Below are 20,735 nucleotides of genomic sequence, written 5' to 3'. Positions count from 1 at the left end.
TATAAAGTGGCATTAAGAGATAAATAAAGAACTAGTCAAGTAGCCTAAATTACATGGAACTCATGAGAGTCTCAGTGATGTCATCATCTGCTGCCAGTTAGCGGTGTACAATGACAGCCAGGTGTCCCAGCATCACTGAGCTGATGGGAAAAGCTGGTTTCCATCTGAAACTTAATATACTGTAATTAGCACAACAATAAATCCTTATTCACAACCTCCTTTTGAGAAATGCATCGCCTCCACTCAGGCAAGTTCAGGCAGCACACACAAATCATTTGAACCACTGTGTGAGTTGTATATAGTTCAGCTGTTTTTATGACATGTAGGCATGCTGAGAGTGTTGCCACGCTCACTCTTGTGGCCTCAAAATACGTTTAAAAACGTATTTACTGACCCAGGCGCCTCAGACACTGACTGGAGTACCAACCACAAGTTACCGCAGGCTCGTGCTATGGTCCATACGGTTGTTACAGTCCACGCAGACAGTCTTTAAAGGGATATTTCACTGAAAAATGAAAGTTCACTTATTATCAACTCACCACTATGCCAATGGAGGGGGGGGTGAGGTGTTTGAGTCCAAAAAACACGTCTAGAGTTTCAGGGGTAAGCAGCATTGCAGCCGGGACCCCTTCTTCAGACATAATAAAACAAAAGAAATAAATACAATAACATACTCCTCTGCCATATGCCTCCATACTGCTCGCGTGGTGTCATCCAAGTGTCCAGAAGCCCTGACATTCATATTCAACTCAAAACAGTATCATTTACACTGTGTTTTAAACATAAATATCCTCTGATATCCTCCACTGAGAGGTGTTCACGTACTCTGGACACACCGAAAAAATTCCTACACTATCGTCCAATGGCACAAGTGGGGTGCACGTTTGCAGTGCCACGTTGGCTAGTGGACTTTTATTTTTGTTGTTGTTTTATTATCTCTGAAGAAGGGGTCACTTTGGTTGAAACACTGTTTCCCCCCTGAGAATCCAAAAGTGTTTTGTGAACTCAAACACTTCACCCTCCAAGGTTAAAACTTTTCCATACTTTAAGTCAAGACTTTTGTGAAAGTGAAACCTCTTCTTTTCAGGGAATTGACAGTGAGTCTTTTCACTTCCCTTTATTGCAAAAGTCAATTTTTCCATTGGCTGAGTGGTAGTTTATGTGGGTTTTTTTCCAGAAAACATCTACTTGTATGCCTGATTAATCATTGAGTGAATAAACTGACAGGAAATAACCACTAACCAAAGTGGACTTAGAGTGGGAAGAAGAAGAATGTTAACCATTTGAAATAACCGGTCACAAATTGTAATGTGATCTTCATCTAAGTCACAAGTACAGACAAAGACTCTATGCTTAAGCTAATAACACACAGTTATAATATTTTGTTTCTAACCCTAACCCATTAAATATCCCTAGTGCTGGTGGAAAAGGAGCTGAACCCCATGGTTTAATAACTGGCCTAACCTCCATTGGTAGCAATAAAGTCGATCTCTTCCAGTATCAGTGAATCAGACCTGTACAATGTTCAGCAACCATTCTTTAATCAGACATATTCTCAGGATGGGAATGATGTGAACTGGTTTGAACGTATCACACTCACCCGGACATTTTCCTGCAAGATATACTGATGAACTGAGGGAAATTACTCTCCCTCTAGCTGACCTGATGTCAGGTTGTCTACACCCAGAGTCAGAAACCAAACAACTAATGATGCTCCCTCCTCCCTACTTGATAGCTAACAGTTTGCATTTATAGTTTGTCTAACTGTGGACTGATGAATATTTAAACTCTTTAAAGACACTTTCAGAAATCAGTTAACCTCAGCCTACATCCACATGACTACTTTTTAATTTGAAAACAGTCCTTTCAAAATGAAACCATATTTGTCCACATGTCACTACTAACACATCTGAAAACATTTTCAAATTAAAACGTAGTAGCATGGGTGTAGCCTATGAGTTCACATACTTTTTTCAACCTACATTGTGAATACTTTAATGATGCATTCAGTATGGATAACAGCAATACTTGGGTGGTTTATACCTCCGACTACACCTTGAATAAAGGTTTAAACTAACAATTGAGTAGCAATTAAATGGCAATTACTAAAAGCACTTTGTAGTTTGGCTTTCTTGTAGAAATAGTACTTTCTTGATTCTTGTTGTTCTGGGTTTGCACCCTCATGGTTGATGCACTAGTTGTTAGTCGCTTAGGATAAAGGCTTCAGCTAAATTAAATGTAATGTAATGTTATGGTTAAGATTGGTGTTGAGTCTATTGAGCCGTTGATAATGGACAATGGTTTCTAGAGACAAATGGTCTCTGTGGTTTCAAATGCAAACTTAGTCTGAATACAGTGTATGAGCAGACCAGAGGATGAAATCTGTCAAATCCAATGAAGACCGCAATATGTGGTTGAAAGCTCCAAAGGAAAAAGTAAGAGGACAATTTGATGCCAAGTTTTGAAGCTGCAGCTTTATATTATCACTTATTTCTGTGCATTGACACACAGGCAGGACCACACCTACATGACTGTGGTTGAACCTTACCTGAGGTCATGAAAAGAAAGTGAAAATGCTGTTAGGATGTCGGGGTGTTTTGAGTTTCAGTCGATAACATTTAAAAGCAGCCAACTGAAACCCCCTGTGGTATTGCTGGGCTGGTTGTTCCAGCTCCACTCATCTCGGTGCAGCAGAGGACAATTGACTGTCTCTTTGGATTTGCATTGCAAATGTGGGCTAAGGGACCTGTTTGAGCACTAACAACCTTCCCCATGGGGCACATCACATGGTCTTCTACAAGACCGCACTGGTGTGCACACTCCCAACACACTGCTCCCCACCTTTCCACAACCTCTACACACACACATGCAAACACAGCGGGGGGTTGTTCAACTGCTGTTTGGCTGAGAAAGTTCCTGAAACCAGCCAAACTTGATCATTATCTTTTGACAGAAACTGTAACTGTAACTGTTCCCAGTGCTCCATATTTGTCCTTTTAAAATTCTGTATTTCTACACTGGCAGAAACCTTTTACCCAGTGTTCAATATTTTCGGATTGTGTGTTAGACGTTTGTTTGATCCCATCCTAATGCATGTGACAAAGTAAAAGTGGGGCGAGATGGTAGCTTACTTTTTGAGTAGTTAATTTAAAGCCGTTTTGTCCTTTAGAGGAGTTCCGGAGAATTAGGTCCAGACTTTCTCCACATTATGCATTTCACACATGCACAATGCTCAGACACGTTCACAACAACTATAAATTCTAGGTGAGGGGTGGATCAACAGACAGCTGGTGACTCCTACTTGTGTGGCACTGCTTTTTCATCCTGAGCTATTTGTTTCCTTTATGTCTAATACCTAACCCCATTTTTGCATCTGTTGCGTATGCGATTCTTACTCACTGTGAATCGTGCGGAGGATTTACGGCTGTGTTCTCACATTGGACTCTCTGGACTTTCTGTGGACTTTAGGGGGCAGGCGAAGAAAGTCTGCACAAACTCTGTAAACAAATGTATCATAATAAACATCCTGAAAGTGTTTCATAGCATATGAAAATGTTGTTAAGTGCTGTTGTTTAATTGAAATGTGTGGTTAATAAACCAAAACAGTGGTGGCCACAATAAGTTAATTCTATGGTCTTAAGTGTTTTATTCAAGGCAAACTAAAATTGTACAAAAAGAGATCCAACTTAGAGTAAGGATCATGACTTTGAAATTAAGTCCCACTATATCTGTGCTATCCCACACCATGAAATTCAGATAATGCATTTTTATTTTCAGGTAGAACACAGCTTTTCACCTGTGAAACATACATAATCATTTGAATTCTAGAAATGTTTATGGGTCCACCTGGTTCCCAATGACCAACAGTCAAATTGGTTTATGTTCAGTCCAATCAGTCTGTGGGTTAATGTGTCCTAATACCCAAGTGGATCTGAGTGGATTTGCTTTCAACATAGATCTCATCACATGTTGCATCAGAATCAGTTAGGAAAAAAATCTCTGCAGAGGTGATGTGTTAGCATTTTGCATCTGGTCTGATCTGCCTCAGGCTCAGTCTGACTTTTCTTGTCTTCGTCCTGTTTGTTCGGATACATTGTTTATAGATGTACACCTGAGTCTAAAATCTTGTGACACCAACATGTCAGATCTCGTGTGCAAACTGAAATGGTTTTAAATTATAGCTTCAGGAAGTTAGACAGAGGACAAGTTAAGTTTATACTACCGTATTCAGATGAGATAAAAGTGAGAGTGTAAAGAAGACGAACCACAAATATGTTTCTGGAATGTATTCTTATATTGAAGACTTTCCATTTGGTTCATTTTTAAAATTAATGATGAAAGCCATTGTTTTTGTGAAATAATAGTTAAACCACTGCAGCCGGCTGAACTATGATTATTCCTACGTACATTGAATGCAGCGCCACAATCTATTGTTCACTCCCTTTCCCCAAAGCCCCGCCCTGTCCCGGAGCCGGGGCTGTGATTGGCTGAGTGTGAGTGCGGTGCCGTCATCGCCCGGAGCCTCCATTCATCTCTGGACTTGGGCGTTGGACTCGGCATCTTATTAGCAACAAGGGAAATTTCTCCATTTTGCAGCCTGCCTACAGCGACACGGCCACCGGTCTGGGATTTTATTACCGCTCCTCACCTGCCAGCGCGTCCCTGCTATTCAAAACCACTCTGCTCATTCCAGGCCGACTTTGCTTTTCATTTTCCCCGTGAATCTTCCCTTTGTGCACGGGGGAGAGCGAGAGGGGGAGACAGCAGTGAAGAAAAGCGTTCAACAAAGAGGCTTGTGGGTCTTTGTTCGGATTTTTTTTTAGGGGGGATCAGAGTTTCTTTGTTGGAGCGAAGCATGGGAGCGCAATTTGCCAAGGCAGCTGGAAAGGCTGAAACTGTCTCGGAGAAGCCCGGGGAAGCTGTTGCTTCACCCACCAAGAGCAACGGACAGGTAAATGATATTTTAACATCCAGCTCCTTCCATCCATCGCTGGGAGAGAGAGGGAGGGAGGTGTGTGTGTGTGTGTGGGGGGGGGGGGGGGGTCCGCGCACTGGGGGCGCAATCCGTGCGTAATTGTGGTTGGATTGAATGGCGATCTGCGGCGAGAGTTAAAACAAAATGGAAACTACTTGGTTTTTATTTTATAATGAATACTTTATAGGCCACTGAATGAGCAACAGTTGATCATTTGAAATGGCCTCGCCGCGGAAACCTGTGCGTAAAAATGCGCGGATGAATGACAGAAACGTGACCGAATCCGATTTATGGTCGAGATGAAGAAGGAACCGCATTTGTTGTCGATCCCTCCGAACCCACACGCTTTGAAGGAAGCCATGCGCTGAACGGCTGATTGGTGCCCCCCACCTCCAAAATGAATTGTTTGGGCTGATTGTGAAAAAGCGGATCGTGCAGTCGCCTCGCGATCGTCATTTGGAGGCTGCTGAATGAGACGAGATGCCGCCAACAAAAGGCCGAGTGCGCCCGGAGCACCACGCCTTTTGTTACAGATGCGCGACTAGAAAGTGGAGAAGGCGGTGAGCGTGTGTGTGTGTGCGGCGCAGGAGGAGAGCGCGTATCTGAGCCAGTGGTGCGCCCCGGAGAGAGAGAGAGAGAGGAGGTTGTTCTGCCGGGAGCGCCCTCCGATTCTAAAAGTTAAGATATTTATCAAACGGGCTGAGGTTGTGATACATTTCTCAGGAAGTGAGTGTGCGCCCTGTGATGGACTAATGAGCATCTGCTGTTTTAATGAGCAGCTGCTTCGCTCCGCCGCTCCACAGTTGGAGCGGCCTCGTACCGACCCCTGGCGACCCGGTGGAGGCACTGCGCTCAGCATGTGAACGAGATCCAGGGTGAAAGGGGAAACACGTTGCATTATCTTAGTCTCACACGTGACCGCCCTTTTGTGCGCGTTTAATTCCCGTGTCATTCGTCTATTTGCTCTGAAAAGTTGAAACTAGCAGCTGACTCCAGGCCGGGGGGAGCGCTGCTTTTGTCACTGCTGATTCGATGGTGTCTACTGCCCCTGGTGTCCACTAGTGGCACTGTCCATGTTGAGTTCTGAACCCATGCCAGCTCTGTACATGGCAGTAACACATGTTGTTTCTCTTTTTTAGGAAAACGGCCACGTTAAAGTGAATGGGGATGCCTCTCCTGCGGCGGCTGAGAACGGCAAAGAGGAGGTGCAGGCCAACGGCAGCGCCACAGCCGAGGAGAGTCCCAAGGAGGAGGTTGAGAAGGCCGAGGCCGCCCCTGCCGAGGCTGCAGAAGGAGAAAAGGTAGAGGCGGCGTCCCCTGCTCCTGCTGAGGGAGAGGCAGCGAAAGCAGAGGATGGCGCCACACCTTCCACCAGCAACGAGACCCCCAAGAAGAAGAAGAAGAAGTTCTCCTTCAAGAAGTCGTTCAAGTTGAGCGGGTTTTCTTTCAAGAAAACCAAGAAGGAGACGGGAGACGGAGCCGAGAACGAGGAGGTGGCAGCGGATCCAGCAGCATCCACAGAAGAGGCCAAGGCTGAGGGCACAGAGGAAGCAGCAGCAGCAGCCGCTAGCGAGGAGACCAAACCCGCTGAGGGGCAGGCCGCACCTGCTGCCGAGCAGGCCAAGGAGGAGGTAGAGGCCAAGCCAGAGGCGGCAGCAGCAGCAGCAGAAAAGCCAGTGGAGGAGGCCAAGGAGGTCGCTCCTGCTGAGGAGCCAAAGGCAGAGGAGAAGCCGGCTGAGCCCACAGTCGAGGAGGCGCCCAAAACAGAGGAGGCCGCCCCCACCTCACAGGAAGCAGCATCAGCGGAGGCTCCTGCTGCAGCTGCAGAGGCTGCTGAATAAGTTCACAGAGAGGAAGAAATTAAAACAAAAAAAGGATGAAAAAAAGATAATCAAAGAACATTTCCCTGTTTGTATGTGGGAGTGATGCCAGATCCTGGCTTTGAAGAACTTGTCTACAAGCAGGGATATTTTAAAGCTTTTCTTTACTTTTTTATTTTTGGTTTCCATCCCCCTCTCCACACAAAACCCATCTCAGTCCATTGTTACTTCCATTCATACGGGCTAGGACGATGGGTGGCTTCAATACGTACAGCAGATTTATTACATCCACACTGCCATATATTTTTTCATCAGTATTAAAATTTTCTTTTTGAATTTTTATACAAAATGTAAACAAAATGGTATGGACATGCCCGTGGTATGAAGGAGAAAGGGGGTTGAGCTGTAAATGAAGGGGGGAGGTGAATTCAGGGAGGGAGGAGGGGTCCTGGGAAATGTGCAGCAGACTATTACGGAAAGAGTAGTCTTAAAAACGATTAGACCAACACCTACATACACCATGCGGTTTACAACACTAAGTCATTCCTGCGATAAGACGACAGAAGCATCCCAGGGTTAGGGTTTTTTAGGACATATAAACTCATAGGAGCTTTTCACTTCTCATTAGCTGTTCCAGTCAGTGATTCAGTAGAAATACAAGTTGTATAGGCTTTATTGTTTATTGTTGGTTTTATGACCTTAATAAAAAATGTAAGTATGTATAGGAGGGGTGTTTTTAACTGTGATTATTGTACAAAATGAAATTTGGAGCTCAAGAAGCACATGAAGACAGCAGCTCTCTTTTCCACCCGCTCTTTTTTGATAACAACCAACACGCGCGCAAGAAATAAAAATAAAGTCACCCCGGAAAAGAGCTTCAGCAATTTTGAATTCAAAAACCAAGCTGTGATAAGTGGAATGGTTAACTGTTTATATACTGTGGTATGTTTTTTGATTACAGCAGGCAATGCTTTTTTTAGTGGTCTTTGACAAAAATTTACTGAAACCTATCAGATGCATATGTTTGTGCAGCATCTTGTCTCTTTCTTTCCTTTCCTTTTGTAAATACTGGAGAAGCTTTGGCCAATTTGACTTAGAGATGGAATGTAACTTTGCTTACAAAAAAATGCTATTAAACTTTTCTGCTTAAGGTGTTCTAATTTTCTGTGAGCACACTAAAAGCAAAAATAAATGTGAATAAAATTTGAGCTGCATCTGTCTTTATTTGTGCATGTGCCTCTGTTGAGCCTCCAGGCTCCAAATGGACAAGCGATATCCTGTGGTTCTGGGCAGTTAAGATGAAACCCAGGGAATTTAGTAAAAGATACAGGTTAAAAGTCTGTATGGCCTAAAATATATGGACGAAAGCATCACACCTGCATGCGGACGTTGACTACAGCTGTGGCCATTAATATGCTGCTACAACAGCCTCCGCCCCTCTGGTTTCAGGCCTCAGATCACATTTTGGAACCAGTTCATCCCAAAGGTGTTGGATCAGGCTCTGGGGAAACCATTTATTTATGCTAGAGAGTAAAACATCCCATACAGATATGTTACAGACATGAAAATACTCATGTGTTTAGAATGACATCTTCTCCCTCGATGAAAAATCCGGAACATAAAAAGCAATAATTGTTTCAAAGTTTTTTGGCTAGTGGACACTGTCTCACTACAAAGTCCACCAGTATCATTTGACCCATACTATTTGATCTCCATGTCATTTGAACCAACAGTGATGTCATCAAAACGATTATACAAACGCTACCTAGGCTGAGATGTAAGTGACAGAACCTTTGACTAGTCAGGAGGTGTGTGTGAAAATTCTGCTGTTAGACACACAAACACACCCTGCTCTGCACAGTAAAGATTACAAAGGAATAAAGTATCAAACAAGTAAAAGACAGTTTTTGGGGAGGGATGGTTAATCTGTGTTTATAAAGCATTTTTCTAGTTTTGATGACACATTGTGCTCTACAGTAGTTTTCTGCCAGTCACCTATTCAGACACACACTAATTCACCTATGGCTGGCTCTTTTACCTTGGGAACGGGACAGCTGTCAGTGGCAATTTCGGGTTCAGTATCTTGCCCAAGGGCATTTCAGCACGCGGTAGGAGGAAGACTGGGATCGGACCACCGACCTGGTTAAGAGGACAACTACGCCCTGAGCCACCGCTGCCCTGGAGTCTTCTAGTTTCCTGTCATTGGAGCTTTAGGGCCCAAACCACGACAACAATCAGGGATTACGACCCTTCCGTTTGCATATACACAAATCTTTGCTAGTTAAGTCAGTGGAGATCTGATCTGGTTCCACATTACCATTCAGTCAAGGTGGATCTGGTGAAGTAGCTAAAATATCAAAGTCAGAGGTCACAGGGCCCAACATTCAAGATTTCCCCGTTTTTATTAATGACAAAAAAAATGGCAAAAGCGCGTAATAGAGCAGTTTTCAGTAAAGTGAAAATATATGAGATTGATTATCAAAAGCAGATCATGTAGAAACACCTCAATGTTTTTTCTTTCCTGATAAATGCCCAGGACAGACCTTTTTATGTATTCAAAGAAAAACTTTCAAACTTTATTAATATTTGTTCAATTGTCTACTAATAAGCAATAAGTATAAGCTACAGCTCAACAAATTGAGTGAAACTAGGCAAGTAAACTAAGGTGTGGAGAGCGGGGGACTTTTTTCAAGCTTTTCTCTGTGGTGAGGCCCATATTCTCAGACTCTCACAACCCCTGGTAACAGACTCCTCAGTTCCTTACTTTCACTGTTCTGTCAACAAGAGAAAACCAGAGTGAAACTCAAGGGACCCTACAGGACACTGTGACATGAAAAGGGAGAATTTGAGAGGTGAGAGAACAGGCAAGCAGGGGAAAGGCTTAAAAACAGCAGTCGGTCTACTCAAGCTGGCATCTGTCTATTTCCAGTCAATGATCAAAACTGCAAATGGACAACTAAAAGAGAAAGTTGCTCAAGAGAGCCAACTCCGCAAAGTGACTGTGCACCTTTTTAATATGCTATACTTTATTCCATTGCATCACAGACATCATTGTATTAAGTCACGGCCGAATGGTTCAGCATTGATCTGCATGTGGAGACAATAAGTAACTTAAACGTAAACGTTCAAATTAAATGTTTACTTTTAAACTGATGTTAATACACGTCTCTGGTCTGAAGTTTTAATCCACAGATTCAAATTCATCCAAATCTCAGACATTTCAATGTTTTGGACAGCTACGAAGGAATCAATGCTGATGGAAGCTCATGTTTGAACATTTGCAAATGATTTGGAGAAACCTTTCAATTTGTCACAACTTAAAGACACAGGTGACGTAACCTGGAACACAACTTCAATTAGTGTTCCCTAAATATGTAACAGTGAAGAGAAGTGCAGCTTATTTTACTATTTTATGCATCTTATACTTTAGTGTTTTTCTAATTATATATAAAACCACACAATAGTGGCTCCTACAACAAGCATTGCACCTGCTGCTTCAGATATCTTAGGTCAAGGCGCCACCCTGTGGCTGTACATTGTTATTACACAAAGCTCAGCTCATTGGTTAACACAAAACACATTAACAGATTAGTATAAAAAGTTTTATTGACAAATGCAATATATCAAAATTCAATGGTCACTGCAGGTTCCACTTTAGATGACCTGCCGTTTCTTTAAAAACAAGCCAGTTTCCTTCAGAAGATCAAGCACATTGGAATCAAACGGGTATCAGAGGACGTCAAATTCAAGTAGTGGATCCAGGCGATCCGCTGGTAGACTACACAAAGAGAGAGGCTGACGCTTGATCAGAGATTTACGAGTAGAAAATGGAGTCAAAATAAATATAATGCTTCTGACGGTGATTTGTGGCAGAGTTGGATCCTTGATGGTGGACAGCACCGCAGGGTTCGCCTCAGAACCTGTCAGTCACTGCTGGGCTGCTCGGTCTTCACACTGGATAAGACAAGGCAGTTGCACTGATTCAAGTGGGATTTCTAGAAACAGCTAAAATATCAATTGGCCAAATGAAGACAAGTTGTCATAAGAACATGATTTAAGTACAACTGAGGCTGTGGTCACACCTGCTGCTCCAGGCCAAAGCAGAAAATTGTCAAATTTGTTATCAATACAAACTTATCAATAGCTGCATCAAAACATTTTGAGTGTAGCCTGATTAGCAGAACGTGAAGGGACTCGAGGCCAGTCAGGTGTGAACACAGCCTTAAACTCATGGTGGATGAAAGCGGTTAAAAATTAAGAAAGGAGAAATGCAGAAATAATACCACTCTTTTGTGAAAACAAGATTTGGAACAAACAGAGAGATTTGTCACCTTTTTGTTTCAGTCTTCTCAGGACTGCTCTCCTTGGTTTTCTCTTCCTCTTTAATCTCTACAACTAGACGGAGAACAAATAAGTCACATTTTGAAACAAAAATTGTCACTGCTTTTGAAAAACAAGTTGAGAGCACCCACCAGTTTTCTTCTCCTCTGCTTCCTTGTCGTCATCATCAGCTCTGGGTCTTTTCGCTCCCTTCTTCTGATTGGACACGTTCCTCCGTCCACCCTCGCCCTCATCCTCAGAGTCAGAGAACTCTTCATCGCATGCTATCCTCTTATCTGTGGCACGAACTGCAACCACACAACAACAGCACACCGATTATCAACATGACAGTCAGAGTGCTTGTGTAGCAGTGTGTACATTAATGCATGAGTATTCTTATGATAAAAATATATGATAGCGGAACAGTCACAGATTTGTTTCTTTTTATGCTTTAAGATCATTTTAATACTTTAATAGTTTTACTTAACAGTTTAAATACAGAAATTTATATATAACAGAGTAATGCTTATAGTGTGGTATTTGTATTAAGGACTTAGTTTTTGACCACTGCTGGTGTGTATGTAAACTAAAATGTTCAACTATGAATGAACAGTGTGTGTTTCATATTTAAAATTAAAATATGCATGGTTGTGTAAAACGAAAAAAAAAAAAAAAAAAAATTCACACTTTTTATCCCTTTCGTTATTTCTACTTAGGGTTAATGACTTCTGAGTTTTTGCAGTACACTTCTTTGGAGACTCAAACCGAAATAAAATTTTGGAGCTGCTACAGATAAACATTGGCACATTAGTTACTGAATATAAATCAACTGAGTGTGGGGTAAAGAGAGATTGTCTTACTGGACAAGCGTTTATCAGGATCCTCAGTGTCCTCGTCCATGGCGTCATCTGGGACAGCGTCCTCTGCGACGGCCTGCATCTGAACTCCAGGAGCGTGAGGAAGCATCCGCAGGTTCTCGTACAGCCTCTGCCTGAACAGTCACATTCACACAAACCAACGTGTTCAGGTCACTCAGGATGAGTTTAAATAACACAAGGATACTTGTTACAAGTGATCTGACAGCAGTCCGTGATATTGATGTAGAAAAGTTGAAATCATGTATGCGTTTTTTACGCGTTTGGTTCATACAGACTACCTGAGAGAACACTCTTTGCTCTACCGTAAATACCCTGAAAAGAGCTGACCTTAGTTCTAAGATAAATGGTCAGTATTTATATAACCTTCAGAGTAGAACAGCTGGGACGGTAATGTCAAAGAAGCGGAGGTATGTTCACTGGAGCACAGTCAAAGGAATATGTTGATAAATGCCCATTGAGGGGGCTGAGGGCATCTAATAATACTTTCAACAAATGACCAATGACCAGAGGTTTCTCAGCCTCACACTGACCAATCCACTGATCAAGACCATGAGATGTGACTGAAAGCTCCAGAAAAATCCGGATATTCAAGCTTGATCTAAGACTTAGATTATAACCACATATACTGTAATGTTTAATTAACTAGCAGTGATAAAACATTAAAAATCTACTGCAGCTTAGTTCTTACTATTCAAATGACTCGACACTTACTTGATCTTTTCCATGTACTCCCGTGTGTTCTGATTGGTCATGTTGGAGGGGCTGATGTGCAGCTTGAAGTCAGGTCCAAAGTATTCAAAGTAGTCATTGTAGGGCAGTTCTGTAACAGAGACATCATTGAGAAGAGTCACCCATCTGTGAGAACTAGGATAAACACAGCTGTAGAGGAGATGTACGCTGCAGATAGAGCGTCAAGTGATCGGAAAAAGCAGCCAAAACACACCTTTACTGAGGGTTTATAACCGACACTCAACCTGACTAAGGGGAGGATGAATTGAAATAAGCGGAGACTTCAGTTAATGTCCTAAAATACCATTAAGAAAACTTCTGGTCCATTCAACAGCCTGTGATTACAATCCCCGTCGTTATGTTGCACACACTCCGTGGAACAGACTGCTGGCTCAGCTCCCTGTGAGGAAAGGTAGGTAGACAGACCCTTTCCAGAGGTGAGCTCATTTAACATTCTCTCACCACGACCCCTCAAATTCATCCAACACCCCAACACTCAGAGGGAGCTGTAGATGAAGTGGAGTCAAGCACGAAAGCTGGGTATCACACACACATTTTGACCATGTTAAGGCCTCGTACCAACATCACTTGTGATGCCATCACAAGCTCTTAGTCCAAGTGTGAATGCACCCAAGATGCATTGTGGACTAAATTTAAGATCAAACAACTGTGGCCATTATTGGAGGTAGTCTGGAACACATGTGGCCACATTCTTTTAGCTGTCTGAACGTGTCATAACTTAAACACATCCAGTTAAGGATGCCACAGTTCTTATGATGCAAAAAAGGTTGAAAAAAAACACAGCACTGCCCTATTGAATTGACATTTCTAGCATTCATCAACATGAAATCCACTACAAACCATCAGGGATCTCTGTATCCAGAGCCACAGCGGTCTCATAGGTCCAGCAGCGGGCCACGTTACGGATGGTGTATCCTCCCCCACCCAGCATGAGCATTGGGAGGTTGAAGGTCTTCATGTACTCCACACACTTGGCGTGCCCTATGTGGACCAAAAGTCACAATGTAACCATGACTACTAAAAACCTAAGCAATACATTCACCTGTTTTTAGACTAATCTCTGATCAAAACTGAATAATCACAAAATATAGGTATTTTTAGACAGTTTCGTGTTGATCTATGCATCTGTACCACGGATGGTGAGGTTAAAGCAGCCGAGGCGGTCTCCTGAGAGAGAGTCTGCACCACACTGAAGAACCACAGCACTGGGCTGGTACATCTCCATCACCTTGGCCATCACCTGCAGGCTCACAGAAGAATCACACTTAGGAAGTGTTGAAAGATACAGTGCACCATCCTTTAAGCTGATATATTTGAATATAGTTTGGCAAAAAGACGTTAAACAAAGAAACTGATTTCCTGAACTGAAAATCCCTGAGTAGCTTTAATGCGCTATTATATGGTGGGACAGTCAAATGGCACACATGAAAATATAACTTGTCAACTGCATGTCAAAAACAAGAGCGCCCCATGTTACACATCTGCTGTAAATGCCACTGCCACTACCTTATCATTACAACTCACTAAACCTCTATGAGCAACTCGTCTCAAACGATGCAGTGTCAACAATTGGTTTTCATAGTCGACTAGTTTGTGAAACACCTAGTTGCATGTGTCTGATGTAATCAACAGTCACATGACTCACAGCACTTCTGCTGCCTTTGAAAAAGGTTGAGATTTTTTCATCTCTGTGCAATGTGGATGCTGCTGGAAAAAACAACCAATAACACATCAACATTAACGTGTGCCACAATGGCAACGCTTGCAGGTTTAAGTGTGAATCTGAAAATGTCCACGATATTTGCAATGAAAAAAAGTTGTACTCACAGGCTTGAAGATTTGCTCGTATGACTCATCGTCAATACCATCACGCAGAGGGAAGTTGACCGCATAGTATTTGCCTTTTCCAGCTCCAATATCCTAAATAAAGAGTATAGTAGAACACAGACAGACATGTAACTAAATTATTCGAGTTTTTAATGAGAATACGTTGCATTTTAATTCATTTATAATTCACATTAGCTTGTTGTCTTACACAAATAAAATCCTATTCTACTTTAATGCCTATGTTAGGCATGAAGTAACAATCTATTGCTTGTTGTTTTCATGTAAACGTCTTAACCCTTATCTAAGTGAGAACAAAGACTGATCCTCACCCTGAGGTCTCCGGTTCCAGGGAAGTACTCCCCGTATTTATGGAAAGACACAGTCATGACCCTGTCTGTGGTGAAGAAGGCCTCCTCCACTCCATCCCCGTGGTGGATGTCTATATCGATGTAGAGCACCCTCTGGTGGTACCTGGAAGAGACGGATCATTTATACAAAGTAGAGGAAAGTACAAATAATACTTAGTTTGGTTAACACTGTATTTTCCCAAGACACAACCTGAAAAATAAGGTCACTAAGACGATGCTTTGGAGAAAAGTGTTTTTCCTGCGTTTGGATGTAAATGCCCTCTCACGAAGTTGAGTTTTATTGAGCCGTTTGTGACACTCACTTGAGCAGCTCCAAGATGGCCAGCACAATGTCATTTACGTAGCAGAATCCAGAGGCTTCAGACTTCTTTGCGTGGTGAAGTCCTCCTGCCCAGTTCACTGCAATGTCAGTCTGCTGTCGGTTCAGTTTCACTGCACCAGCTGAACACAACACAGAACACACTTTTTACAGTTTCATAAAAATGTATATAACTCTGTACTTCTCTCATTTCCCAACAAGATTTCAATATCAGTTCTATATTTCATGCCCTGCTTCCACGCAGTAAATGTGTGACTGTACAGAACTTGTTTATGTTAGCTTGACACAGTTGTACACTGTGCTATCCAACCATTGATAAAAAGTTATAAAACAGAGTAAGACATCTGACCACTACAACTTATGGTGAGCACAGCTTCAGCAACAGACAACACGCCATTCAGAAAGGACAACCTCTACGGAGGAAATAATGACAGTATGCTGACTATCCCAACAATGTTTCATTAATTTAACTCCACAAAAACTGTTTTATTTATTAGCCTCTTTCTCAAAGGGTTGGGATCTAACAAGAATATGGAATATTATGCCAAAATACCATTCTGACTGTGCTCCTTACTAACTGGATGTTAACAGGCCTTGAGTGAAAAAATAAATCATGTAGTAGCAAATCAGGATTTAAAACAGCTGTGAAGGTGTTCGCTGATATTGGCAAGTGTCTCTGGTTAGTGGCAGTGCCAACACAGAGTCCCAGCGAGAGACAGACACTGCAGCCTGCACATATATGGACAACATCTACTGCAAAGACAACTCTGGTTTCTTCTGACTTACCAGCAGAGCCACCAGCAGAGAGTTGGCAGAACTCAAACAATCCATCGAATACAGGACAGTCCTCTCCAACATTGACTGCAAGAAAAAAATGTGAGAGATCATCCACTGAATACAACCACATCATCACCTTGGAGTACAAGCTTTCTTGTAAAAAAGTATCCTCTGCAATATGGATATAATCACTTTGTTTTGACCTTTTGCACTAAAACATAATGCTACAACAACCTTAAAAAGCAGGACTTTGTGTGGGGATATGGTGGATTCAGCAACAGAATGTGTTGGAGGGGCAGACAGGCAGAGCTGTGGCTGCAATGAAATATTTCCCAGGGAAACCTTCACACCCAAAAAGTCCCTGCTCGGGGGAAGTACAGAAAACGTTGGGGTGATGTTTGGAGTGCTGAACATGGCTGAATGGTCGGAAACTTCATCATTATATTTCAGTCGGTCCATTTCTCCGATATCACACAAAATCAGTTTGCTAGCTCTAAGTCTTCATTGTAGACCTGTGTGCAGCGAATCATTTTGGTTCCTCCTGCCATAGTTGACAGGGGGACAGATGTAAAGCTGAGTCAGAGTTGAACATGTGCTGCTGGGATGCTCAGGTGTCCGGACTGTCCTGCAGCGTCGGTAGTGATTAAATAAGATTGCGTTAGAGACAATGGGACCCGTTTGTGAACCACAGCCAAAAGAGTCTGGAGAACATGACTCAGCTGAGAGTTAAGCTCTTGTACCAAGAAGAACATTTTATAAATAGGTTTTCCATTGTGAGTTTTTGTTATTTTAATCAAATTTATATTCTGCCATTAACTAAATTAATTTGGATTTGAAGTGTTTTTTAGACAATACTGGAAATTTATGAAGCCTCCTTGAACTGTGAAGTTGTGGTCTCTTTCTGCCAATGTATAAACTCAACAATGAGTAAGCTATGAAATAATCAACAAATTAATCAAAAATTAAGAAGGTTGTTAGATGTGGGCCTGCTGAGAAGCCTTCCGAAGGAGCCCACAGACTACTCACAGCGCTGCATCTGCTTGCTGAACTCAGGCATGTTGTCCGGCCGTATGTACCGGAGGAACTTGATGTAGTCATCGCTGTGATATTTAGTCATCTCCTCTGCTGTGGCCTTATGGGGTCTCTGAAACAAAAAATGATGCAGTTGGTCCACCTACATGCTCTGCTTCAACAGTACAGCACATAATGAAAGTTGGTGTAAAGAAACATACGTAGATTTCCATTTTCCTGTACAGTCCATAGTTCAGAAGCAGGTTGTGAGTCATACGGATCCTATGTGGTTTCATGGGGTGGCCCTGTCCATAGTAGTAATTTCCTACGTCACCTGCAACAGAAACATTGAAAACAAAGTGTGAAGCCCACATTCAGAGATAATATTGTACATTTGTCTTGTTAAGTCTACAAACAATATTGTTCAACTATTGGTTTTGTATTGATGTCTGCCCCACTGAAAATCAGTCCCATTGCTAATGATCACTAACTTCAAACTGGACCATTATTCATATATACATGCTGAAGCCAATCAAACTACGTTTCACATAGAAAATTATAATTCTACATCATTTTCACATGCACTCACAAGGTGAGATTTGTCAAAAAAAATCGAATGAAGAGTCTGTGACGGTCTCTAAATAATTTCTGACTTGACCGAAGTCTATTGGTTCCTACTGAAGAAATAAATACAAATATTTTTGTGAGTGCAGTAATTACACAGCACTTAATATCAGCAGGGAGTGCTGAATGCATTGTTATGGGAATATTTTCAGCAGTGGATTACTACAAATTGAGTTTTTCATTTGAGCATTTCTCTCTGTTGATTTATTTATTTGGTGTTATATAATTCAGCAAAACAGTATTTATCCAGGCTTATGTTTTGAAGTGTCACACTGAGTGTTTTAGTCTAAAAAGAGAAAGTCATAGTGAAATAAAGTGAGCTGAAAATAAGACCAGCCCCAATATAACATTTGACTCATTACAAGATTAAAAAAAGGACATAATTAAAACAGAGGCTGAGGTGCACTTTGCCCCTGTACATAGTTTGTCATCTCTTGTGCTTTATCTCTTATTTAAAAGCGTATTTTTTGTTCTATTATATTCTAGTACTTTATTGCCGTCATCTATTTAAAGTGTATGTATAGTTTTAATTTAATTAAATGTTTATTACATTCTATTTTGGTCAATTTAATTCTTCGTTACGGTTTTATTGCCACTTCTCTCTATGTGCAATGCCGTTGACCTGCTGCTGTAACACAATCAAATCAACATCAACATCAATCAAAACACAAAGTTGAACTCGCTTGACCCTTCGTAGCATTGCTGCACAGTAGATACATAGAAACGCAGGCCCAGCTGATAGCTCATACAGAACACTAGTGGAGATCATGTGTAGTCTCTTTCAATCAGGAGGGTTTAGTGTTTGTAGATTCTCGTTTATCTGGGTCGTTCTATTTCAAAGTGCAACATAATTAACTGGACCCGGTGGTTCGCTTCCTTCCTCTCTTGGTTTCCTCTCCAGTAAGATGTCGCTGGTCTGAAACGGGCACAGACACAGTCACTAATGTCCCGCTGCACTGAGGCCTGAACCCGATGTGGCTGTAAAACTTAACTTTCTGCACTTTATCCTTCTTTTCGTGAACTCACTGATGCTCTTGGAAAAAACACACACACGACGCACAAAGCCTGGCGCACGGCCGCAGAAACAAAGCTCAAACAATGATGCTAATGAATGGTGCGGTTTCACTTACCCGCACGCTAACGTCTAGGTAAAACACACAATTAACCGCATCTAACGTTCATTTAAACATTCCGGTTGGTTTGGAGTAAAAAGAAAACAACGTGTATATTTGGTTCGCTACATGCTTTAAAACCCACTTAACACGTAAAGTGATCACAGACGCCAGTTTACCGATGGTCATTAACGCTAGCCTGCTTGTTAGCTAACTAGTGTGCGACGCCATTTATTGAGCGGCAGCTAAGCGGACTAGCTAAGCGGCTAGCGCTAGCCTGCCTTAGCCCGAGCTCCATTCACACACACTCCGGATGTCCCGTACCGTCATAGTAGTAGCAGACCTTCTTCTTCGTCCCACCCGCGGTCGTGTACGCCATGTTGCGGTACTTGGTCTCCTTCTAAAAGTTGGCTGGAGTTGGATTCAGCAGACGTGAAGATCCATGAACGCGACCAGGAGCGACAGACGGTGCGGAGCTCAGCTCAGTGGGAGGTGCAGCTGCAGCGGGGGGCGGGGCGGACCTCACTGATATAGTCATAGATATATATAAAGACTAGATGTCTCGTCTGCGTTGCCGGACGTCACCACATGGCGGCCATCTTGCCAGAGGTGTCATAACTACCATCTCTGACGTTTATAACAAACCAGACCGTTTCAAAATCGGTTGAAAATTGAGCAAGTTATGGTTATTTACCACTACCAACACAATGTTATGGGTGAGCGAGCAACCTCTGGCAAGATGGCCGCTATGTGGTGACGTCCGGCTCCGTCGAACGAGACATCTAGTCTTTATATATATCTATGGATATAGTGGTTCTTCTCGGTTCTTCTCTTCTAAACAGTCCGGGGTTAGAAAGTGGTCCGGAAGTGAACACACCGTCATCATGACGACACCGGGGATGGAGCTGAGGGGGTCAGCCTCAAATGATCTGAACCAGAGGGCAACAGCGACGTGTGGGGGGATGGCAAGTCAACAGTGGCAGCAAGTAAAGGAAGACATTTCAATGCAATCCAGAATGAGGTCAATATGACGAAGAGTAGGGGCAGGGTATTAAAGGGATAGTTCACCCAAAAATAGAAATTCACTCATTCGCTCAACAGTACACTTCATATGATAGGAAAACATGCAATGTGTATTTTCGAACCAATATGTAGAACCAGAAACCATGGAATACATCCTGACAGCATGCAGGAAATCTACAGGATAAAGGAAATAACTGATGGAACAAAAACACAAAATAGGACTAATATTGAACACTTTTGAAAACATATTAGAACGTGGAGAGTGTCAGCAAGGGAGAAAACTGTTGTTTAGATTTTTAAGGGAGACGGGACTGGACAGACAACTTAAGAAATAAATGGAAACTGAGGAAGATTGAAAACTGAAGGGGGCGCTACTGTAACACGTTGCATGCCAGCTGCTGTATGGTAAAACCTCAGTGAAGAAGGAGAAGAATATCATGGCTGAGTAGGTTTTTGCTGTAAAGAAAGTACTTGTGCAGGTATGAGTGAGAATTTGGCTGACAGGTAATCTGTATTTAGATATTTTATGAATCAGATTATCAAAAAATCTGTAGGAGTTTTCTAATTCAGGGGCCATAAAAGGGCCACCATTCGCACAGAGAGGCCAATTACATGTCCAACATCCAAACACAGTTCCTAATTCATTAAGGTGCACATTTAAGTCATCCTTTGTTTCATAACATTACATTACATTACATTTCGTTTAGCTGACGCTTTTATCCAAAGAGAGATAAGTGCATTCAACAATGAGGGTACAAAACCCAGAACAACAAGAATCAAGAAAGTACAATTTCTTCAAGAAAGCCAAACTACAAAGTGCTATAGATAAGTGCCATTTAAGTGCTACTAAATTGTTAGCTTAAATTATTATTCAAGGTGAAAGTTCCTGGTAGCTCTATAGGTCTGAGCAAAGCCACACATCATCGAATAT

At 42.2% G+C, this 20,735-nt stretch overlaps 2 protein-coding genes across 2 annotated transcripts; one reads left to right on the top strand and one right to left on the bottom strand.

The window, feature by feature from the left end:
• The first annotated feature begins 4,547 nt into the window (after positions 1-4,547).
• marcksa (myristoylated alanine-rich protein kinase C substrate a) lies at positions 4,548-8,003 on the top strand. The gene is made up of 2 exons (XM_061091060.1): positions 4,548-4,951; positions 6,115-8,003. Exons 1-2 carry the CDS (start codon positions 4,856-4,858, stop codon positions 6,814-6,816), a joined length of 798 nt encoding a protein of 265 aa, XP_060947043.1. The 5' UTR covers positions 4,548-4,855; the 3' UTR covers positions 6,817-8,003.
• Positions 8,004-10,383: 2,380 nt separating this feature from the next.
• On the bottom strand, positions 10,384-19,267 carry LOC133024090 (histone deacetylase 2). Its single transcript, XM_061091059.1, has 14 exons — positions 19,106-19,267; positions 17,267-17,379; positions 17,061-17,178; positions 16,044-16,118; positions 15,241-15,379; positions 14,900-15,041; positions 14,571-14,663; positions 13,875-13,983; positions 13,584-13,724; positions 12,705-12,813; positions 11,976-12,106; positions 11,268-11,423; positions 11,127-11,190; positions 10,384-10,749 (listed from the first exon to the last, which is right to left on the bottom strand). The coding sequence occupies exons 1-14, from the start codon at positions 19,158-19,160 to the stop codon at positions 10,719-10,721; spliced, it is 1,476 nt and encodes a 491-aa protein (XP_060947042.1). The 5' UTR covers positions 19,161-19,267; the 3' UTR covers positions 10,384-10,718.
• Between the last annotated feature and the right edge of the window lie 1,468 nt (positions 19,268-20,735).

This window comes from Limanda limanda, chromosome 18 (genome assembly GCF_963576545.1).
Source record: "Limanda limanda chromosome 18, fLimLim1.1, whole genome shotgun sequence".
Taxonomy (NCBI): domain Eukaryota; kingdom Metazoa; phylum Chordata; class Actinopteri; order Pleuronectiformes; family Pleuronectidae; genus Limanda; species Limanda limanda.
Note: the sequence above shows the minus strand (reverse complement) of the source record. Positions and strands in the feature narration are given on the sequence as shown.